The following is a 24,826-nucleotide window of genomic DNA, read 5'->3' as shown; positions in this document are numbered from 1 at the left end:
ATCATTAACAAGAGTTCAATATTTGTGTATGGTTCTTCTTCTGGTGGTGGAGGGGTGAAATCTAGATACCATGAAATACACAAATTATATCATTTTTCATGTAACCCTATTAAGATATAGAATATTTCTGTACCCAAGAAAGTTTGCACTGGTTCTGTTTAGTCAGTCCTCACCTTTACTCCTAACCCTGAATATTGTCTGATTTTTATAGCTAGGATTCCAGGCATTTTTTATAGGATAGTGATAGGAATATTTGGGAGCTGGGGAGTTGCAGCATATGCTTTTTATCACACGACAGATGCTGGAACTTGGTATAGTTTTTCCATATGAGATTTTATAAATTTTGCATTTTTATAAAAGTATAGTAATTCATTCAGCAAACATTTACTTACCAGATACCTTGCTAAGTACTGAGGGAGACATTCTGAAATCAAGTGAGTGAAGTAGAGCATTACAGGGGCTGTGATAAAAATAGGTACAGGGTATAATGGAGGCACCAAGAAGGGAGAGGTTTAATTCTTCCCAACTTGGAAACATAGGCAAGGATGGCCTTGAAGAGGAGGTAATATTTGAGTTGAGTGTTGTAAAAGAGGAGTTGGTGTTCAAACGGTTTATTTCTATAGCCTAAGGAGTAATTGAAGAGGTTTATTCATTTATGGAGGGGATTAAACCCAAGAGAGAAATTAAACACTGCGGTTAGTAGCTTAAGAATATTTTATGATCAGATCAAAATCATATTTCTTCTTTGTGTTATTAAACTGTCATTTTATATTCATATTCTGACTCTTTCCCCATTTATCTTTCTAAAATGACAGGTAGTGTGCCAGTATTTGAAAAATCCCAATGTATCTGATTCACTGCTGCTGCAGAATATTTTCCAAGCTCTGAATGTATATTACAATTATTCGGGCCAGGTGAAATGCCTGAATATTTCAGAGACAGCAACTAGCAGTCTGGGAACACTGGGTTGGAGCTATCAGGTAAATATGTATAATTTCCCCAAGTGGAACTTACTTTTCACTGATACAGTTGTGCTGTAAAAAAAAATCAGGCTACACAAGATTTTGTCACCTAGCCTGAATCCAGTTTTGGGCTCTGTTACCTTATGCTGTGATACTATGGACAAGTTTTCTTGTTCATTCATTTGTTCATTTAATAATCACCAAATATATATTGAGTTCTTATATGTGTCAGGCACTCCTCTAGGTTTCAAAGATACAAAGATAAATATACATGATCAAATCTAGTGTAGTAAAAAAGTAAGTAATCAGTATTTCAATAGATCTTGATAAGTCCTACAAAGGAAGCATTTTATAGACATATAAAAGAAAGGGAGTCTAATTTGTCCTTCATCTGCACAATGAGACTAATAATAATAAACTTTCCTTGCAGAGTTGTTTTGAGGGTTAAATGTGATAATAAATGTGAAATCAAGCAGTTTGCTATGAAGGGATATAATCCTGACTTCCGTGACTTCTTGGCCAAGTCTTTTTAAGACTAATGAGAGATTATGTGGCGCAGAAGTAAAGAACAGGGCGTCGAAGCTGCCTTGCCTGAGTTCAAACCCTGCCTTCACTACTTACCAGCATTATGACTTTGTGTAATTTATTTAACCTCTTTTTGCCTCATTTTTCTAATTGGATTCTCTCTTGGTTTGCTTCTTAGGCCTGCACAGAAGTAGTCATGCCCTTTTGTACTAATGGTGTCGATGACATGTTTGAACCTCACTCATGGAACTTAAAGGAACTTTCTGATGACTGTTTTCAACAGTGGGGTGTGAGACCAAGGCCCTCCTGGATCACTACTATGTATGGAGGCAAAAACATTAGTTCACACACAAACATTGTTTTCAGGTGAGTTTTTGCTGTCCAAAGATAAACTTCAGTTGGTGGAACATTTGTAGAATATCTGAAAAAACAGAACCAGGGTAATGCTGGACCATATAACAACATAGAATACAACAGTGCTACCTGTCGTGTTTTCCTATGCCTTGAAAGATAGGATGCTGAGAAGAGATAGGATTTTTTGCTCTATTACCAATGTGCTTTATGAAAGTCTTAAAAATCAACAGCAACAAAATTTTTTAAATATTAAAAAAACTCTCCAGCACAAAATAAAGCATCATCTGTTGTTCTTAATTTGTCTTATTATTGTTATGTTGTTGTTGATGGTAATAAAAAATTTTCAGTATTCATCACTTTTGAAGTGCCCACTTCATTCTGTTCCAAGTACTAAATGAGGCACTTTAAATAAATTACCTGGTTAAATCCTCACAACAACCCTGTGAAGTAGTTTTTATAGCCCCTTTTTTACTGTGAAGGAAACTGAAGGTCACTGTGTTCAATCACTTGCCAAAGCTCATCCAGCTTTGTTTTAGTTACTAAGTGATAAAGCCAGCTTTCTATCATGGCCTGACTACAAATCCCATGTTTGTTTTTCTACATTACACTGTTCCTTAAGAAGTCACACAGTTGCCACTGGTTCACATTAGAGTTAATTGAGCAGACTCTATGTGTATCTGACTGGGACTTCAAAATTTCCGTGTTTTGAGTTGAACATTAGGTTGTCAGCTATTAAAATAGCAACGAGTTAATCAAGAATTTCCCCAAGTCTGTATAGAAATAGGAGATACCACTACATACCTGTTAACCAGAGCTATTTTTAAAATTGTAAATGTCATTCTTTTAGAAGTTCTTTATTTGTTTTAGTTTTTATTTTTTGAAAAAAAAATCTGTTAAAACTTTATCTTGCATTTTACAGAAGTCTATGAATGATTTTTAAAAGGCACCTCCTTACCCCATGTCGCATTTCTCTGACAGTTGTTAAAGTAGGCAATGGATATATCACCAGCTTGAGCATCGCCATCTTGCAAGGATTTCAGACCAACCAACTACTCACCAAAGAACTTGGCAGCTTTTTAATCTCGTTTTTAATACAATGGTAGATCCACTCTGATGGCAAACTTATCCAGCCAAATCTCCACAACACAATTTGCAAAATTAGTGATTAGCAAATTGGTTAGCTTTGGCATGGAGCTGTGCTTATTTGCCCGTGACAGCCTGGTGTTGATACTGGCAACAGAACATTGAGAAGGACAACTTTCACACTGTAAGAAATAGAGTCGGATGCCCTTCTGCAGGATTGTGTCTGGTGATTGGCATGTGTGACATCACCTTGACAATTCCTTGATGTATCAAGGGCTAGTTTCCTCCAGCCCTTTTATGAGGCACTACTCTGTTCATAAGGGTGGAGCCCCATAATTTAAATGACATATTCCTTGATATATCTCCTCAAGACATTTTCTGTTTCTATGGGAATTTTCCTTTGATTACAAGTTGGTTATTACCATCTGTAGAACCACTTGTACCCAATTCAGCCAACAAAAATGCAAGGAGGCTGGATGCAGTGGCTCACTCCTGTAATCCCAGCACTTTGGGAGGCCAGGGCAAATGGCTTGCTTGAGCCTAGGAGTTTGAGACCATTCTGGGAAACATGGTGAAACCCCATCTCTACAAAATATACAAAAATTAGTTGGCATGGTGGCATGTGCCTGCAGTCTCAGCTACTCAGGAGGCTGAGGTGGCAGGACGGCTTGAGCCCAGGAGGTGGAGGTTATAGTGAGCTGAGATTGCACCACTACACTCTAGCCTGGGCAATAGAGCCAGATCTTGTCTCAAAAAGCAAACAAACAAAAACCCCCCAAAAACCATAAAAACAAAACAAAAAAAAATGAAAAAAATGCAAGGAGACATTTGGGATGTTGATGTAATAGTTTACAGATATCCATAAAGTTGATGAAAGGAGTTTTCTTGGTTCCTACTTGGACGACCTGTAGAGGTTTCATGGTGAATTTCCTTTTCTTTCAAGCAACTGTGTCTGGATTCTTTCCCCTTATAATGTTGAACACATGATCCAGTAGCTCCTCATATGTGCAGTCTCTTTCTGACCTACCTCTCAGGGCCTATCTGATTGCTGAATGAGACAGCATCGTCTTTTTTGCTGTCTTCATCTTCTAGAGCTGTGTCTTTTTTTTTTTTTTTTTTGAGATGGAGTCTCACCCTGTCACCCAGGCTGGAGTGCAGTGGCACAATCTCTGCTCACTGCAACCTCCGCCTCCTGGGTTCACACCATTCTCCTGCCTCAGCCTCCCAAGTAGCTGGGACTACAGGCTCCCACCACCACGCCCAGCTAATTTTTTGTATTTTTAGTAGAGATGGGGTTTCAACCATGTTAGCCAGGATGGTCTCGATTTCCTGACCTTGTGATCCACCTGACTCGGCCTCCCAAAATGCTGGGATTACAGGCATGAGCCACCATGCCCGGCTAGAGCTGTGTCTTTAGTATTCCATCCTCATCTGGGAACTTGACATTCTTCTTTTTATTGCCAAGCATAATGTCAAGGGCCTCCTCTGGTTCATCTGGTTCTTGAACATCACTTTCAATCTTAAGATCCTTTACAACTTCTTCAGCTTTATCAGTATCAAATGTCTTTTTTTTCTCCTTTTTCTTCTGATTAAAGAAGTTCAAGTCATCTAGAACATCAGAAATGTCTTTTTTCCTACCGTCGTCTTCATTGGCTTCTACATCATTGTCCTCAGCTGGTTCTGGTTCCACTTCTTGGGCTGGTTTTTCTCTGTTTGTGTATCCCCTTCCTCATCTAACATAAAGGGATTCTTCTTTTTCTTCTTGCTCATAGTAGGATCAAAAACTGTCTCATCCCCGGACGTGGCTGTGGCTCAAGTGGGCTCAGCACATGGGAACTCGGACAGCCCAGCCCCAGGCCCCTGGCAGCATTGCTGCTCCTGCCAGTACCTCTCCGACCACTGTGCTCTACAAATTCTTTTAAATAAGTCAAATTTGGCCTTTGGTACATAGCCAAAAGCTTTTAGGGATGAGGAGAGCTGTTTGCCTGGAAGTTGACTCTGAGTTTAGGCTAGTGGCACTGCCCACTTTGCAAAAAAAGGCCTCATATTAGACTCTTATTAGACTTATTAGACTCATTCTATTTTCTTTTTTAATTTTTAATTTTAATTTTTAAATTCTGGGGTACATGTGTAGGATGTGCGGGTTTGTTACATAGGTAAACGTGCACCATGGTGGTTTGCTGCACCTATCAACCCATCACCTAGATGTTAAATCCAGCACGCATTAGCTATTTTTCTTTTTCTTTTGAGATAGAGTTTTGCTCTTGTCGCCCAGGCTGGAGTGCAATGGCATGATCTTGGCTCACTGCAACCTCCGCCTCCTGGATTCAAGCCATTCTCTTGCCTCAGCTTCCCAAGTAGCTGGGACTACAGCTCACCTGGCTAATTTTCGTATTTTTAGTAGAGATGGGGTTTCACCACGCTGGCCAGGCTGGTCCCAAACTCCTGACCTCAGGCGATCTGCCTGCCTCGGCCTCCCAAAGTGCTGGGATTACAGGCATGAGCCACTGTGCCTGGCCTTAGCTGTTTTTCTTAATGCTCTCTTTCCCCCCACTCCACCCACTGACAGGCCCCAGTGTGTGTTGTTCCCCTCCCTGTATCCATGTGTTCTCATTGTTCAGCTCCCACTTATAAATGAGAACATGCAGTGTTTGGTTTTCTGTTCCTGCATTAGTTTGCTGAGGATAATGGCTTCCAGCTCCATCCATGTCCCTACAAAGGACATGATCTCATTCCTTTTTATGGCTGCATAGTATTCCACCCAGCAGGATACCTGTCCCCAAATAAAAGGCAAGACACTTTAATGGAAAACGTAAAACTGCTTTTTGTTTAATTTCCTTACGTTGTATTCCTTGTTCTCAACAGGATTCTTCAAAACTATACTCTTCAGCTCAGTCTCATAAAGTGACAGTTAAGCAAATAAGTCTGCTTAGGATGTTTAAGGAAATTGTGCCAAATTTATGGTATTTGAAATAGGAAAACTTGAAAGAACTGAGAGGGTTGAAAAAGACCTAAATATAAGCCTTTGGGTTTGTCTTAGTCCACTAGCACTGCTATAGCAAAACACCTGAGACTGGGTAATATATAAACAGCACAAATGTATCGCTCACAGTTACGGAGGCTGGGAAGCCCAAGATGAGGATGCTGGCAGGTTTGGTGTCTGGTGACGGCCCAGTCTCTGCTTTCAAGATGGCACCTTAAGGCAGCACCCTTACATGGCCGGAGGTGGAAGGGCAAGAAGCTCCTTTCCTCCAGTCCTTTTACAAGTATATTAGTTATCCATTTGCTTTTTTATGTTATCTTTCTCAGATTGTCAAAGCGATGATGATGATGATCATCATCATCACTATTATCATCATCATTGGAGAAGGGGGCATATTTTGTGAGAAAAGTAAGTGGGTAGGAATTAGAGCTCCATGTAAGAAACTTTTAGCTCAGTGTAAGAAAGGACTTTCAAGAAGAGCTATACAAAGGTAGAATGAGCTGTCTTGAGTAAAATTACTTAAGCTTTTTTGATTCTCAGTTTTATCCTTTGTGAAGTGAGAATAATAATACCACTCACCCCATAAAGTTGTTGTGATGCATTAAAAGAGTTAGCCCATCAAAGTACTTGGCCCAGATCTGGCAAATATCTATGCTCAAAAAATATTTGTTGAATGAATAAATGAAAGTACACTCTTCACCTTGCCCTTTGTGTTCTAGCCACAGAACATAAAGGGAGTATATACCCAGGAATGGGATTGCTGAGTCAAATGGCTCTAGATCCTGGAGGAATTGCCACACTGTCTTCCACAATGATTGAACTAATTTACACTCCCACCAACAGTGTAAAAATGTTCCTATTTCCCCACACCCTCTCCAGTATCTGTTGTTTCCTGACTTTTTAATAATCGCCATTCTAACTGGCATGAAATGGTCCCTGAATGTCCTTTCTCATCCTCTTTTTCCTTTTTCCTTAAGATTCATACCTTCTCCAAGAAATATTCCATGAGGGAGGATAGGTTTCCACTTTCCCCTTACTTCTAGTAGCACCTGTAAATACCGCTTATCACTCCATGTGGTAGTTATCTGTTTGCGTTTCTATCTGCCCCATGAGATTGTGAATTTATCACTGGCAGGGACTTCATCTTAATCATCTCTGTATCTTTAGCATCTGCTACAGTGACTGGCGCATAATGAATGCTCAATAAATGTGCCTGTTGTTGATAAGGATGATGAATGAAATACACAGCTCAGGAAGGCTTCAGAAGCATGTGAAAGTTTAAAGGCAAGACTGTGTAAAGATGCTGGTTTATCTTTTAGCAGTGGCAAGTCTACTTCTACAAAGAAATCTTTTTCTATACTTTGGTAGGTATGAGAAATACAATGCAAAAATTAAGTAATTAAAAAATTCAAAATTCTCCTTCTTTTCTGAAGAAAGAGCACTCCCAAAGTAAAAGAACAGCCATAGGTGTGTCTGTTCTGTGTACTTCATGACCACTAGCTGTGAAACATTTCTGGTTGCTGAGTAAGAAGGTGTCCAAGCATAAACATGGGCAAAGACTTCATGACTAAAACACCAAAAGCCATGGCAACAAAAGCCAAAATTGACAAATGGGATCTAATTAAACTAAAGACTTCTGCACAGCAAAATAAATTATCATCAGAGTGAACAGGCAACCTACAGAATAGGAGAAAATTTTTGCAATCTGTCCATCTAACAAAGGGCTAATATCTACAATCTACAAGGAACTTAAACAAATGTACAAGAAAAAAAAAATAACCCCATCAGAAAGTGGGCAAAGGATATGAACAGACACTTCTCAAAAGAAGATATTTATGCGGCCAACAGACATATGAAAAAAAGCTCATCATCACTGATCATTAGAGAAATGCAACTCAAAACCACAATGAGACACCATTTCACGCCAGTTAGAATGGCGATTATTAAAAAGTCAGGAAACAACAGATACTGGAGAGGGTGTGGGGAAATAGGAAGATTTTTATACTGTTGGTGGGAGTGTAAATTAGTTCAACTACTGTGGAAGACTGTGGCAATTCCTCCAGGATCTAGAGCCATTTGACCCAGCAATCCCATTCCTGGGTATATATTCAAAGGATTAAAAATCATTCTAAAAAGACACATGCACACGTATGTTTATTTCAGCACTATTCACAATAGCAGAGACTTGGAACTAACCCAAATACCCATCAATGATTGACTAGATAAAGAAAATGTGACACATATACACCATGGAATACTATGTAGCCGTAAAAAGGATGAGTTCATGTCCTTTGCATGACCATGGATGAAGCTGGAAACCATCATTCTCAGCAAACTAACACAGGAACAGAAAATCAAACACCATATGTTCTCACTCATAAGTGTGAGTTGAACAATGAGAACACATGGACTCAGGGAGGGGAACATAACACACTGGGGCCTGTCGGGGGGTGAGGGTTGGGGAGGGATAGCATTAGGAGAAATACCTAATGTAGATGACGGGTTGATGCGTGCAGCAAACCACCATGGCACGTGTATACCTATGTAACAAACTTGCACATTCTGCACATGTATCTCAGAACTTAAAGTATAATTAAAAAAAAAGAAAGTGTCCAAGGAGCCCTGTGGAAGGTATCTTAATCTTTGTTTCCAGGCCTCTCCTTAGGCTGCCTCACATGAATCCAAGTGTGATTGCTTTTCCGGTTGGGAAGTTTAATCTTTAACTGTTGGACTGGAGATTTTTCTGTTAAGGCTTTGAAGTCAGGTAGACCTTGATGCCATTTTTCTTCTTCCCTGAATTAGCTGCATGGCCTTGGGCAAATTGCCAATTCATACTAGTTAGGAATAATAATGAGTACCTAACAGGGTTATTTCAAGGAACAAATTATTGTGGAAGTAAGCAACAGAGATTTTGTCTGTTTTGTTGACTGTGGAGTCCCATGCCCAATCAGTGCCTGATATATAATAGGCACTCAGTAAACATTTGTTTACCTGTTAATAGTCTCATTACAGCAATTCTTTTTTTATTCCACAATTGTTTTTTGGGGGGAGTTTTATTGTCTTTCCCAACTTGTAGGCATTATTTTACCAATAGTCATTCTCAGTTATTTTAGTATAAATCCAAAAGGGAGTCCCTGAGGAGCTGGTTAGTTTAACATAATTTCTCAGGCAAATTAATTGTTGCCAGTGACTAAGTGAAGCTCCCTGTTGGGGGAATTTTACCCAGGCATCTAGATCCTCTCATGAAAGCCAAGATTTTTTTTTTTTTTTTTTTTTTTTTGTAGATTTTCCAATGACTGGTTTAGCTTTCACATGTCTAGGACCAAGAAATTCAAGTCCATGTGCATCTTAGGTCTCTCAGCAACTCCAAACACTGTTGCTAAGCCACTAGGCTATTTCAGATGACCTTTTAAATCAAATGCAGTTTGCTTATTATGTGGCTGTTGGGATAGCTTCTTTGTTTTGCAAATAATGGAGAGTTTCCTATCTGGGTTGGGCTTGTCAATTTGGAATAATGATAAAGGCGATTTGTTAATTTAAGAGAATCCAACTCCTTATGTAGTTTACTTTAAAAGTTTACCTGGTAGTTGAAAACTAAGGCTTCTATTTTACGTGAGTGTTCCTTTTTGTTTTTAATAAAACCAAAAAAGTACACTTCTGGAGTGTAGTTTTTTTTTTTTTTTTTTTTTTGAGATTGAGTCTTGCTCTGTCACCCAGGCTGGATTGCAGTGGCATGATCTGGGCTCACTGCAACCTCTACTTCCTGGGTTCAAGCCATTCTCCTGCCTTAGCCTCCCAAGTAGCTGGGACTACATGCATGCCCCACCAGGCCCGGCTAATTGTTGTATTTTTAGTAGAGGCAGGGTTTCACCATATTGGGCAGGCTGGTCTCGAACTCCTTACCTCAAGTGATCCATCCACCTCGGCCTCCCAAAGTGCTGGGATTATAGATGTGAGCCACCGTGCCTGGCCAGGGCAGGCAATTTTAGATTGTATTACAAACACACATATACTTAATGTACCTAAATGTTTTTTTCTCGTATAATTTGTACATTTACATTTTCATGATTCATTTACCTCTTGGTGTTGGTAATACTTATTATGCTTACAGAGTATGGTAATAACTATAATGACATCACACATTTGTGTAGTATTTATAGTTTATTTATTTTCACATATATTATTTGACTTGGGCCTCACAGTAGTTCTCTGAGAGAAGGGTATTATCTTTCTTAAAAAACATTTTTTTTCTATAATCCAGTGAGAATTGAGGTTCACAGGGGTCAGTAACTTACCCAAAGTCATGCAGCTAGTAAAAATGTACAACGTAGATCTACTGAATTAATTCATTGTTCTTTCCACTATTAACACACAGCTGAAGGTTAGTCTCTTTATATTTCTATTAATCATTTATATCAACTTTTCTTTCCCACGTAAAAAGTACCAAAGTGATTTACAACATGTTTATGAACTTGCATACGTGTATTTATAGATGTCTATGATGGGCATCCAGTATGAGGCCACAGACAACTAGACACTTTTTAAGTTCATTCAGTAAATTTTTTGGGCCTCCTTTTCTAAGCCAGGTCTGCTTCTAGGAACTTGGAGATGTAGAAATAAACAATATGGACAAAAATCTCGGCTCTCATGGAGTTCTAGTTTGAGAGATAGGAAATGAAACAAGATAGAACTTATAAATATGTTAGAAGGATGTGAGTGACAAGGAGAAAAAAGTAAACCGGGGAAGGGGACTGTAAAATGTCATAGGGAGGGAAAACAGTTGAAACTTTTTATTAGAGTGACCAGGGAAGACTTCATCAAGGGGTGACTTTTAAAAAATGATATAGAGGAAGTAAAGGAGCTAGCCATGAGGTTGGTGGGTAAGAGGATTAACCAAAGGCAAAGGCCTTGAAAGAGAAGTGTCCCCAGCATGTTCTTCTTCACGTGGAGTAAGGTCAGTGTGGCTGGAGTGGAGTTAGTAAGTGAGAGAGTAATAGAAGGTGAAATCAGGGAGGGAGCAGAGGGCCTGAATCATGTAGAAACTTGTTGGTTCTAGTGAGGACTTAGGTTTTTACTGTGAATGAGATGGGAAAACTTGGAGCATTTTGAGAAAAGGAATGACATTATCTGGTTCAGGTTTTAACAGGATCAAGTTGCCTGCTCTGTTGATATTAAATTGTAGGGAGACAAGAGTAGAGGCAGGAAGATCAGTTAAAAGGCTATTATGGTAACTCAGGCTAGAGATAATGGTGACTTGGATCAGGGTTGTGCAGTGGAGGTAATACAAAATGGTCAGATTATGGATATATTTGAAGATATAGATGACAGGATTTGTTGACAGATTGTGTGTTAAACAATGAGAAAATTAAAGAGTGAAACCAAAAAGATTAAAGAGTGACATCAAACTTTTTGGCCTGAACAATGAAAAGTATAGACTTCCCATTGACAGAGATTGGAGAAGATGGCAGGAGGAGCTGGTTGGCATTTGGGGAGCATCAGGAACTGCCAAGTGTCTAATTTGACTTCCATGTAAAAATGTCAAGTACACCATTGAACTTTGGTTCTGAAGTTTAGGGGAACAATCCTGGCTAGATACATTATTTGGTAGTCATCTGTATATAGGTTGTACTTATAGCTGAGAAATTTTTTGATGATTTTGCAAATTATGGGAATTATTTTCATGTATTTGATAATGTGGGCTTGAAGACTTTTTATTTCAGGCTTTGTAACCAATACCAGCAAAATGGAGTTTGCATTAAACAAATATCAGGACACACATAAAATGTTCTAGAAGTGATTTCAAGTGGTGGGTATAGATATGCAGAGAGGTACCATTCAAGGGGAAAGTGATCTAATACATGCCATGGGTGGAATACTCAGATCCAGGTATTTCAGTGAGTTTTTTTCCTAAGGAATCTGTTTCAATGAGATTAGGTAGATGAGAGGCAGACCTGGGACTGGAACCAAAGTGTGTCTGATCCCAAAGCTAAGCTTTTCTTACTTTGCAGCAAACAAGAGAGTGTAAGCTGTCGACTTCCAAAAGCAGTCATGGTTCCACTGAAATGCAACATAGTGTAAAATTAAGCATTGGACTAGGGTTTTTAGAACTGTGTTTGAATCTCAGATTTGCCAAATCAAATGATTTTGGCAAGCCTTTTAACCTCTTTGGGCGTTAGTTTTCTCTTTTATAAAAGAATTGTAATTAAACCTACTTTATAGGGTTGTTACAATGAACAAATGTGAAAGGCTTTGTAAACACGAATGCAATCTATGCATAATACGTTATACTAGGGAAAAATTTGATTTAAATAGCATCAAGAATAAAATGCTTTGGAATAAATTTAACAAAAGAAGTGCAAGATATATACATTGGAAACAAAGACATTAAAAATTGCTTCCTTTAAATGGAAAGACATCTCATGTTTATGTATTAGAAGAATTAATACTATTAAGATGACTATACTCCTCAAGTTGATCCACAGATTCAATGTGATCTCTGTCAAATTTCCAGCTGGAGTTTTTTTTAAAAAAATAGAAATTGACAAACTGATCCTGAAATTCATATAGGAATATATGGGACCCAGAATAGCCAAAACAATCTTGAAAAGGAAGAACGAACTTGAAGAACTCACACTTCCTGATTTCAAACTTATTACAAAGCTACAGTCAATACAGTGTGATACTGGCCTAAGGATAGACATATAGACAAGTGGAAGAGAATCGAGTGTCCAGAAGTCAAACCTTATATGTATGGCATATTGATTTTTAACAAAAGTAGCAAGACAATTCATTGAGAAAAGAATAGTTTTTTCAACAAATGATGCTGGGAAAACTGGAGATCCGCATGCAGAAGAATGAGGTTGGCTCCCTATTTCATACTATAACAAAAAAATGAACTCAGAATAGATCAAAGGCTTAAATATAAGAGCTAAAATGATAAATCTCATAGAGGAAAACATAGGAATAAATCTTCATGACCGTGGGTTAGACACCAGTTTCTTGGATACCATACCAAAAACATAAACAATGAGAAAAAATAGATAAATCGACTTCATGAAAATGAAAAACTTGTGCTGCAAATGATACTATCAAGAAAGTTAGAAGATAGTCCACAGGATGGGAGAAAATATTTGTAAGTCATATATTTGATAAGGGACTTGTATCTAGAATAGATAAGGCTTTGTAAACAATACCAGCAAAACGGAGTTTGCATTAAACAAATATTAGGACACACATAAAAATGTTCTATAAGTAATTTCAAGTGGTATGTGGGTAAAGATATGCCAAGAGTGCCATGCAAGGGGAAAATGATCTAATGCTTGCAATGGGCTGAGTATTTAGATCCAGGTATTTCAGTGCCAGTTTTTTCCCTAAGGAATCTGTTTCCGTGAGATTAGGCAGATGAGAGGCAGACCTGAAATTGGAACCAAAGTGTGTCTGATCCCAAAGCTCATGCCTTTGTTACTCTACAACACACAAGTTAAGAGAGTGTGAGCTCTCACTCAAAAATAAAAAGATATATAACCCTAGTTAAAAAATGAACAAAGATATGACTAGGCATTTTCCCAAAGAAGATATAAAAATGGCCAATCAGCACATAAGATGTTTAAATACCATCAGTCTCTTGGGAAATGCAAATTAAAACCACAGTGAAATACCATTTAATACTTACTAGCCTAGGATGTCTAAAATAGACAGATAATAATAAGTGTTGAAGATGTAGAGAAAGTGGAACCCTCAAATGTTGCTCCTGGGAATATAAAATGGTGTAGTCCCTTTGGAAAGTAGTCTGGTAGCTAATCAATAGGTTGTTACTGTATATCCTAGAAATTCCTAAGTATATGCCTAAGAGAAGTGAAATCATGCATCCACACAAAAACTTGTATGTGAATGTTCAAAGGAGCAATACTCATTAGCCAAAAAGTGGAAACAATACAAACGTGCATCAAATGATGAAGAGATAACTAAAATATGATGTATCCATAAATGAAATATTATTTGGCAATAAAAAGGAACATGTACTTATTCATGCCACAACATGGGTGAAACTTGAAAACATTACGCTGAGTGAAAGAGACCAGTTACAAAAGACCGCCTACTATTTAATTCCATTTGCATGAAATGTCCAGAATAGGCAAATCTATAGATTCAGAAAATAGATTCATGGTTTCCTGAGGCTGAGAGCAAGGCAGGAAGATGGGGAGTGACTGCTAATGAGTATGGGTTTCTATTTGGGGTGATGAAAATGTTCTAAAATGGATTGTGGTGCTGGTTGCACAACTCTGAGTATACTAAAAACCATTGAATTATGTGTTTTAGATGGACGAATTCTGTGGTAGATGAATTATATCTCAACAAAACTGTTCAGAAATATTATTAGGGATGCTGTCTGTGGTTGTATTGGATTTTTTACTCAGTGAAACTAGATACTCAGTTTCAGTGACTGATTCTCTTTACATTATTCTGAATTGTGTTGTGTGAACCAGCTGAGACTAAAAACCTAGTAGCATTTCCTTAACTTTAAAGCTAATGTAAAATGAAGATTTTCGTGTAATGCCCAAATTTTCGGATTCCAGATCCTGGTGACATTTTTTAGATCTACCATCCTGTTTCCCAAAGTACTGTACTGTATTGGATAAAAAATGCAGCCTTCTCCTTTCCTCCCTCCCTCCCTCCCTTTCTTCTTTCTTCCCTTTCTTCTTTCTCCCTTTCTCCCTTCTTCCCTCCCTCGAGAAGACGGAGTTTCACCATGTTGCCCAGGCTTGTTTTGAACTCCTGGGCTTAAGCGATTCACCATCTTGGCCTCCCAAAGAGCAAAGATTACAGGCATGAGCCACTGCGCCTGGCATGTTATCTCCATTTTACAGATGAGGAAACTGAGTCAGGTAACTTGCATTGTATAACTTTTGAATAATGAAATCAGGATTGAAATTCAGGTTTCTAAATTTCATATCCCAGTACAGTCTAGGTTGATTTGTGGGAACACCTCCTTCAATTATCTCTGGTTCTTTTTTTGCACCTGGTTGCATGAATATTGCAAAACTCCAGTATGAAGTATCTCTCCATATGATAAATTAGATCCTCAGATCAAATCCCCCAGGTTACAAGTTTATAATTTTAGGTGTTAAACATATAATAGGTTTCTTCTAGCTTATCTGAGTGTTAACATGAAAAACTAACAACTTTATTTTTTCTTCTTTTTTTCACTTGCAGCAATGGTGAACTAGACCCCTGGTCAGGAGGTGGAGTAACTAAGGATATCACAGACACTCTGGTTGCAGTCACCATCTCAGAGGGGGCCCACCACTTAGATCTCCGCACCAAGAATGCCTTAGATCCTACGTCTGTGCTGTTAGCCCGCTCCTTGGAAGTTAGACATATGAAGAATTGGATCAGAGATTTCTATGACAGTGCGGGAAAGCAGCACTGAGAAACTTTTGATTGTTTTCAATTTCTTCTTTTATGTTCACACCACCACATTCCCATTCACTTTGATTTTCTACATGTAATTACCTTCTTTTGTTTATCATTAGATTTGATGGGGCCAAGGTTGAGATAGAATAGAGGGTGATGACGGTAAGAGCAAGTGTCCCATGAATGTGATTTCCTGGGTTCTCACTGTCTTTGCACCACGTCTAGGAAGAATCTTCTTGATAGCTCTCCCACACCATCAGTGGCCCTCATAACTGGAGTAGAGTTCCTGATTGCTTTTCATAAGAGGGAGAGTTACTTTCTTTGTATCTCTGCAAGCAGAGATTTCTCTTTGGTTTTGAGGTTGAAGTGTCTTTGGCCCATTTGTAAGTCCCCATCCCTACCCTACACAAAGTAAAAGCAGAAGATAGATAAAAAATGATGTAATTGCAGCTGGTAGGATGTCTGGTGCCAATCCAGGAAGTGAGAGCCATTTCTTTTGTACTGGATTTAATGACTTTGAACTGTGCTGTAAATAAATAATACAGCTGGACCTTATACCTGTGTGTTGCTTCTGAAGCTCACTTCGACGGCTGATGGGAATGCTGTGTGCACTGGGCTTAGCTGTTTTTGGAAAGTCCTTTAATTTTTTCTCTTCCACTTGGCAGCTTTTCTTAGTTCTGGGATGTTGGCCACTGTGGTACTGCCAGTAAGAAATCTGGCCTTTTTCTGCTCCATTTCTCTTTGTTTCTAAGGTCAGTTTTAATTTGGTTGAATTCTGCCAGTTTAGGAAAATGACTCTGTTTTGTCTTTTTAAATCTGAGCAAGCTTTATGCTGTAGTCACTAATTATATTTCAGTAAGAAGCCTTTAAAAATTGATGAATCAGCTATTCCAAAAGTAGAATATAGTAATATTCAGCTTTTAAATTTTTAAAATTTTATTTTCTGATAGTTGTTACTGCTGTCATTAAAACCAGAAGTGTTAGACACTAACAGGCAGGTGCACAAGAACTTTTCTGTATGACTTCCAAAAGACAAGCTGACTAATTCATGCAGGCAGCATATTTGACATTAATAAATGGCCAAGCCATTCCTATTTCCAAGGGGTTGGCTTCTTTCAAGCAGTTCTTACACTGAGACCTTTCTTCAGAGAGCTTTTCTAGGATAACAAATAGGGTTGGATCAAAACCTTTCAGGGACACAGAGAGACAGAGAGAGAGAGACTAACAGTTTCTACTCTGTTGAAAGATTTCTTCCTCCTTGTTTCTTTTCATTTTCTCTCAATAATTTTTTTTTTCTTCACCCTGCCTTGGGAACATTTTCTGCTTTTAAAAAACTGTACCTTGAGCTTGATCATTTTTATGGCATTTTTTTTTAAAGGGCATATATAGAGTTCATTCTTGGGATGGAAAGCTGAAATATTTCCTTTACTTTCCCTGGCACCTGGGAGATACAGGAAAATCTTTGTCTTATTTTGGGAGCCTTCAGTTCTCATTGTAATGAGTTGTTTATCAAAGCATTTGGTAACTATTTTGTTTCAGCATCAGAGAACAATCGATTTGGGTGGGAATTTAAGGGCCAAAACAATACTAGTTTTTATTCTTTGTCAACTAAGAAATTATATAATGCAGGGTTTATGGGCTTAATAGAGGATATTCTTACAATTTATTTTACGATTTTAGGGTTTTTCCCTTGTGTAGAATCTTTAAAATACTTTGCCATTTTATTTGATGTTGATTATTTGGATGAGTTACATTATTCTGAAGAAACAAACTGCAAAAAATAGAATTTTTTGGCAAGCATAATTGTATCCTATTACTGTATGCATTTTAGGAATATAGATAGCAGCCTTAATTGAAGTGAGTATAATTATAATATGCTAAGGCTTAATTTTAACATGAAAAAGAATTGGAGTGTCAGATAAGCCTTATGATTTAAAGCATCCCTCTAATAAAACTGCACTTTTTACTGACAGGGAAAGAGAGACATGGAGACTTGAGTGCTTTCTATTTTTATTTTTTTCAGCTCCCAAGAGCTTAGAAAGAATTGGGTGCTTTTTATTTTCTGTTTTTGTTACTTTAACTGCCTGGAGTCAATGGGTAGAACTAAAGAAACTTAGGAGAACCTTCATAAGGAATCTGTAGCGCCAAGAGGTTATCCAGAGGAGCCAGTGTCTAAGCCAGCATAGTAGAGGGCGAAGGCCCCTGAGATATCCAGTTCAACTGCATCATTTTGTAAGGGATAGAATTGTAGCTTAGAGAGAAGGAACTTATCTAAGGCCTCACAGCTCCTTTTTGGCAAAACTGGGGCAGAACTTGGGCTCCTTTTTGGCAGATTTTGTTTGCTTCATTTTACTGGTACAGTTTTATTTTTGTTTGGATTCAAGCAACAAAAGCCCACAAAACCAGCTTAAGGAAAAGAAATGTTTTGAAACTGCCAGATCAGCTCCAGGACTTGGGTTACCAGGAATCATGGGGAACTAGAACTAGGGTCTGGAAAGTCGTTAAAAATCAGTACTGCTGTGTTCTGTTTCACTTTCAACAGAGGTGACCCATTGTCAGACTGTGGTTTGGATTTGTTCGTCAGATGTCTACAGTTCGATAGGCAGTCTAAAGCGTGCATCAGAATTACCCAAAAGGGCTTGTAAAAATGCTGATTGCTGAGCCCCATCCCAGAGTTTCTAACATGTCTTGGGGTGGATCTTGGGAAGGTGCATTTCTAACAAGTTCCCAGGTGATGCTGGAGCATCACACTTTTGAGAGCCCCTAGTTGAAAGAATCTGGAATTTGAATTTGAATTCAGTTATCTTACTTCTGTCATCCTGCCTGACTCATTTGAGTGTGGGAGCCCTGCCTAATGCATCTCTTCCTGTGACTGCTTTATTCTCCCTCTACAGACCAGCTTACTTTTCTCTACTCGCACAAGGCCCATAATGACTTCTTAGAATGGTGTCCTCGACCCTCTGAGGGAGCAATACCTCACAAATGCACAACTCTCAGGTGGTTAGGAAAGAACAGGGCCATGAAAACATGGTTACAAAGGTGTACTTCTTAGGATTGGGGAAGCAGTTCAGGCAACTCAATCACATGACATCTATCACACAGTGTTTCTTGGAGCACAGGTATCCAACAAAATGCCAATAACTTGTGTAGTAGAAAGACTTAAACCTATAGTTGAGCAAGTGTGGAAAATAATGGGACAAATGAAGTTAAATAGTTGCTTTGTTTATCTGTAAATAGTATGTGACTCTCCGAAATGGTGATTGAGAATACAACTTTTTTTTTTGGAGACGGAGTCTCGCTCTGTTGCCCAGGCTGGAGGGCAGTGGCGCGATCTCGGCTCACTGCAAGCTCCGCCTCCCAGGTTCACGCCATTCTCCTGCCTCAGCCCCCGGAGTAGCTGGGACTACAGGTGCCCACCACCACACCCGGCTAATTTTTTGTTTTTTGGTTTTTTTTTTAGTAGAGACGGGGTTTCACCGTGTTAGCAAGGATGATCTCGATTTCCTGACCTCGTGATCCGCCCGCCTCGGCCTCCCAAAGTGTTGGAATTACAGGCGTGAGCCACCGCGCCTGGCCAGATTTTTCTATTCTTAACAGAGCATCTCCTAGGCATAAGGCATTGGTCTAAAACCTGAAAAATGCAATGGCGAAAAAGCAAACACAGCACCTAATTTAATAAGGTTTGTGTTCTGCTGGGAGAAAGACACGAAATGTCAAGTTATACAATGAATTGGTACAATTATAAATGTTACGAAGAGTTGAGCTTATTAGGACATTAATTGCAATCTAACAGGAAAATAGAGATTAATTGCTAAATGTTCTAATCTAATGGCCCCAACTCTTCATAACACTAAATGTTAAATGTTTAGCATTTAGACAATGTAAGGTAGTCTGGGGGAATAGCAGTGCCTTTTTGAGATGTTACATTTTAGCTGTGATCTAAACGATGAATGGGAACTATACTAGGAAGAGGAGTGGAGTAAATGACACGTGCAAAAGCCCTGAGTGTAGCATATTCAAGGAACTGAAAGAAGGCCCCTGCAATGGGAAGGCAAACAACCACAGAGAATGTGACATAAGATGAATATGGAGACATGGGCAGGGGGAATGCTCATTCAAGTAGAATTATACGGATGAAAAACCTTTGATTGGCTTTAATCGGGGGAGTGACACGAACAGATTTTCATTTAAAAGGACTACTCTGGCTATAGAGTAGAGTAGGCATTGTAGGGGACAAGCAAGTAAGGTAGGAGACCCCAGTCACAGTTGTCAAGTTAAGAGAAGAAGGTAGGTTTGACTAGAGTGGTAGAGATGGAGATGAGGAGAATGGAAAAATTGGAGAAAGATTTAGTAAGGAAAGTCAATGGAATTTGACTTAGTGTGTGTTGGAGAGTCATGGTGAGTAGATGGCAATCAGAGCATGAGCTCAAGGAGCTAATGTTTGAGAAACATACTTCAGGAGCTCATAGTGTACTGTCCTTAACCTGATACTTTTTAAAGAAATACTGAAACATCCTAATTCCTCTGCATAGGACTCGACTGATCCAAGACACCACTTGAGCCCCACTACAGCCTTTCCTTAAATTACCTGTCTGGACTCATTTCCCATTTTTACTGCCACCCTTCACTTTCCTAATAACCCTGCACTTCAGGTATACCAAACTTCTCATAATTCTGAAATACTGCTCTTCTGTCTAAAATTCCTTTCTCAGCACCAACCTCCAATATTTTTTTTACTGGTAAACTGCTGTGCATCATTTAAAGCCTGGAACAATTTGACTACCTTCCCTCTGAAGTCTCTCCCAGCTTTCCTAAAGGAAGTAATTCCTTGTCTGTGCTCTCACAGAACCAGGCTTACACTTAGTGTGTCTGCTAGAATGTAAACTCCACCAAGGTGGGGATTGTCTGTCTTCTTTTCTAGCACTGTAAACAGTACCTGACCACCTCTAAGTTGGTATACATATCCTAAGTTATAATATTTTGCTTAGTGTTCTCAACCTGTTTTTAGGAAAACCAAGCTCTCTGAAGACAAGGACTATATCTTATTCCTTCTAATGATCAGCGTCTAGCACAGGTCCTGGCAGGCAGGACTCAGTAGGCCCTCCATACATTTATATTTAATGAATACATTTTAGGGCAGAAAGATCAAGATTTCTATTGATCTCTTTCTATAGCCATGTACCTTTCAGAGCTCTGATGTGCCCATGTAACCTTGTGCCCTTGGCTTCCCTGGATTTTGGAAAGGGGATCTCCAGTACTCAGTACCTCTGAAACTTGGACTTTCTGATTTACCTTCACTTGAACTGCATGTGCCGGGCTCCCTCTTCCACTCTATCAGGCTGGAATTCTCTGTCAAGGTAGTTGAATGTAATTTTGCCTTGATGTTAGGTGGGAACAGAACATTGAACACAGCCATTCAAGGAGTCAAAGAATGGGTTGGGGCTGGGTGTGGTAGCGTACACCTATAACCCCAGCACTTTGGAAGGCCAAGGCAGGAGGATCACTTGAGCCCAGGAGTTCCAAACCAGCCTGGGCCATATCATGTATTGCCTTGCAAAAAATTTCTTTAAAAAGATTAGTTGAGCATGGTGGTGCATGCCTGTAGTCCCAGCTACCCAAGAGGCTGAAGTGGGAGGATCACTTGAACCTGGGAGGTCAAGGCTGCTGTGGGCCATGATCATGCCACTGCACTCCAGCCTGGGCAACAGAGAGAGACCCTGTCTTAAAAAAAAAAAAAAGGGATGTGGTGGGGTGGGGGGTTGGTGCCAATAAACTTTGCTATCTTTAGTAATGGGAATGGAAAGATATAATCTTCCAACAGCAGACCTGGAAAGCAATCTTGGGATCATTTATCTCTGTGTTTGTTTAATGTGGCTAACATCTTTAACAAGGAACTCAAAGTTACTTGCCTAAGTTTGAGGTATTGCTTCTCACGAGAGGGCATTAGCTGTGGGGTTCTGCCTGCAGACCCTGGCCTAAATGACAGATGAATAAAACGTACACTGACACACAGATATTCTGTTTTGCCAGTCCTGCTGAGTGCCCAACTGCCTACACACCAAGAGAGGTTTGTTACTGTGGCCGGCCCTGAGCAGCTTGCACTTCAGGCATTTATTTAGTATACAATTAACAACAGAAGCTTTGAGTCCACACACTTGTGGATAATTAACATGGTTAACAGAGTAGTTCCACGAATGATTAAAGCTCAGGTACTGCGGTTTAAAATAAATACCATTAGGGGGCAATATTCCTGGTAGACCTCCACACCGCCTTGGAGAGGGCCATCTGGTTCAAAGGTTAGTTAATGGAGGTAAGGTAAACAGACTTAAATGGGGAAGCCTCTATTGTCCCTACTATTTACCCTATGACCTAATGCTGTAAGGTAAGAACTGGCTGCCTTCAGCCTGTTCAACTATTAGAAGCTATGTAACCTTTCGGCCTTCCAAAAAGGTTCGTGACTATTCCCTATAACTTTCCCTAATATTTCCCTTTAATATTTCTGCCACCATCCTGAGTGAATCCCAACGCAAAGTCATACAGCTCAACATGTTTATTAGTTATTCATGTATTTTTGTCACACTTTGTTCTGAAAGGATTTCAGATGATCTAAAGATACACACTGAGGCTGAGCATGGTGGCTCATGCCTGTAATCCCAGCACTTTGGGAGGCTGAGGCTGGAGGATCACGAGGTCAGGAGATCGAGACCATTCTGGCTAACATGGTGAAGCCTCATCTCTACTAAAAATACAAAAAATTAACCAGGCATGGTGGCACGCGCCTGTAGTCCCAGCTACTCGGGAGGCTGAGGCAGGAGAATTGCTTGAACCTGGGAGGCAGAGGTTGCAGCGAGCCGAGATCGCGCCACTGCACTCCAGCCTGGGTGACAGAGCAAGACTCCATCTCAAAACACACACACACACACACACACAAAAACAAAAAAAAAACCAGATACACATTGAACACAGCACAAGTGGGACATAAGAGATTTAAAAGGGTTAGAGATGTAAAATGGATCTAGGAATAGAAACCATAAGGTGGGATTTATCAACTGGATTCTGCAGAATGCTGTTAAGGCCAGATGTTAGCAGGTGTTACATAAAAAAGGGATACCATGAGCAAAAGTATTTGAGCATGGGCAATGGTTGAAACAAGTTTAAACAGATTAACTTTATTACCAAATCTCTCAAACCTTTAATACGCTATAAACATTGTGAAACAATAAAAAAACTTTCCAAAACTAAGGTTTTTTTTCCCAAAACTTATTTGATCCAGAACCCTTTTTCATGTAACATTTCATTCATTGTGAATTAACAAGAATGTGACATTTCTCAAATTTATTTGATCTGAAACTCTTTAAATGCAACATTTGAGAAACTAGTGCTCTGCTGAACACCTGTTGGGAAATACTGCCATAGAAGTCTACATATTTTCTGAAGATGAGGGCTAAGAAAATCTGGCTCTAAGCTTTCTAGCAGAAAACAAAAATAAAAGCAGTTAAACAGTTTACTCTGTGCAGCAGATTAAAAACAGACCAATTAATCTGGAGAAGCCCATGCGAGAACTTACTGGAAGAACCTCAGAAATGGGAAAAGTATGAGTGAGAGCTCTAATCTCTCTTCACATATTTATAGATTTCATTGTATTCATACTTGTACAATCTTTCAGTATAAACGAAAGTCATAACACCAGAGTATAACAATGATTTTACAGTGAACAAAGGAACTATATTACAGGTATACACATTTTTGCTAATCTGGTTTAATTTAGAAATAGACTATACTATTTGGAGGAACACTCTCAGCCAAAATTTTGCTAGATAGATGTTTCTTGGCCAGTTTAAATGTCTTAGTAGATAGTTGAACAGGGGGAAGGAATAATGTGTGGTAACACAAATGAAGTAGATTCAAAAATGAGCTCAGACACCAAATATACTCTCATCCTACTTGGCTTAGAGGTGAACTAGACTCCTCAGCGATGGGAGGCAGGGTCAAGACAAGCAACCAGGAGCTTCTTCCAATACAGAGAGGTTGACATCTTTACTAAATTTCCTCTATTCATTTGGCGGAGTGGTGTTAACTGTTTTTCTTTGTTTTGTAACTTCTAAAATGTAGAGGTGCATAGCTAAAGAAAGAAAGGTTAAAAAAAAAACTGTCAATCAATAACTCCAAGATACTAAACTCTAAATGAAGCTGTGTGCTAAGGAGATATAGAAAGTGCCATGACACGCACATGTATACATATGTAACAAACTGCATGTTGTGCACATGTACCCTAGAACTTAAAGTATAATAAAAAAAATAAATAGGAAGTGCCATGACACTGATAATGTACAGTAAGTGTCCTTGAATAAATTTACAGAAGTGGAAGAAGCCAGATGATTTGATAAATGGCCTCTCATCATCAAAGAACTATCAGATTATTCCTATTTCAGAAGTCTCCTTTACGGTTAACAGAAGACATTTCATATGTTACCATATGATGTCAGTTCATTTGGTCAATCTACCTTCCTTCAAAATGGAAGGTAAAATATAAATCAGTAAAACACCCATCTGCTTTATCTTCAAGGAGCTTACATTCAGATATACCATCTCTTCCGTCTCCTTTTCTGATGCCACAGAACCCTCACCTGAGTTTGTTCTTTAGATCTAAAACAGTGGTTCTCAATTTGTAGCAATTTTGCCTCCTAGAGGACAGCTGGTAATGCTGGAGATGGTTCTAGTTGTCACAGCTGGGGTGGGGGCGTGCCAGCGACATCCCTGATACAGACCAGGGATGATGCTGAACATCTTACAATGCACAGGACGGCTCCCCCGTAACAAAGAATTAACTGGCCCCAAGTGACAATAGTGTCGATGTTAACTAAGTCGAACCTAAATTTTTCCCATCATAATTTGAGACCCTTTCCTCAAGTTTTACCCTGCATACGAAATGAAAAACTGATTGTTAACTCAATAGCCTTACACTTTATCCTCTAAACAGCACAATAGCACAATGTCTAGTGTAGACATTAATCTGCAAATTTAATAAACTTAATTTTGGGGACTGATTCTTGAGATACTTCCTCTTTTCTAGGCCAAATAACCCCAATTCTTTGGATTGTTTGTTTACTTATAATTCATTCACTCAAACATTTATTCAACGGCAACTTTGTGAAGGTATAGTGTTAAGGAGTTTAACTGTTTAAAGGTAAAGCTCAGTGTTCTCAAGGAGCTCAAGGCTCATGGGGAAAGACAGTCACAATGTCAGATGATTACACACATTGGGCTAAGAATCTGTGTTGCATTCAGGATGCTGTGGGAGTGTGAATGCAGATGTGATGAACTCCTCCTAAAGTTCTGAGGAAGGCTTTAAAGGAGAAGCAACATTCAAACTGCGATTTGAGGGATGAGAGTTTGCAGTATGGTTGGGGACTTGAGGGAAAGACAGTAAAACACTATTCATTGAGAAAAAGTTGCTAAGCACTCATTATATGCCAGTAGTTAGGCACCACACATTACTGTGAAA

At 39.1% G+C, this 24,826-nt stretch overlaps 1 protein-coding gene and 1 long non-coding RNA gene across 9 annotated transcripts in view; one reads left to right on the top strand and one right to left on the bottom strand.

The window, feature by feature from the left end:
- Window positions 1-15,876, top strand: part of PRCP (prolylcarboxypeptidase) — a 77,153-nt gene extending 61,277 nt beyond the window's left edge. For 7 of the 8 annotated variants that reach the window (XM_055093771.1, XM_055093773.2, XM_055093772.2 and 4 more), the window contains exons 7-9: window positions 816-980; window positions 1,666-1,853; window positions 15,121-15,876. In XM_055093771.1, the coding sequence (XP_054949746.1) occupies window positions 816-980; window positions 1,666-1,853; window positions 15,121-15,337 (570 nt within the window). In that variant the 3' untranslated portion in view covers window positions 15,338-15,876. Of the gene's footprint in view, window positions 1-815; window positions 981-1,665; window positions 1,854-14,643; window positions 15,070-15,120 lie in introns of those variants that run through there. The other variant, XM_055093770.2, reaches the window with a different exon arrangement.
- A 1,413-nt stretch (window positions 15,877-17,289) lies between these two features.
- Window positions 17,290-24,826, bottom strand: part of LOC130540605 (uncharacterized) — a 40,485-nt gene continuing 32,948 nt past the window's right edge. Inside the window, exon 3 of the long non-coding RNA XR_008954601.2 lies at window positions 17,290-23,443. This is a non-coding gene — a long non-coding RNA (uncharacterized LOC130540605). The remainder of the gene's footprint in view (window positions 23,444-24,826) is intronic.

The sequence above is a fragment of the Pan paniscus genome, chromosome 9, assembly GCF_029289425.2.
Source record: "Pan paniscus chromosome 9, NHGRI_mPanPan1-v2.0_pri, whole genome shotgun sequence".
NCBI lineage: Eukaryota > Metazoa > Chordata > Mammalia > Primates > Hominidae > Pan > Pan paniscus.
The sequence above is the reverse complement of the archived record's forward strand: the minus strand, read 5'-3'. Positions and strand labels throughout refer to the sequence as shown.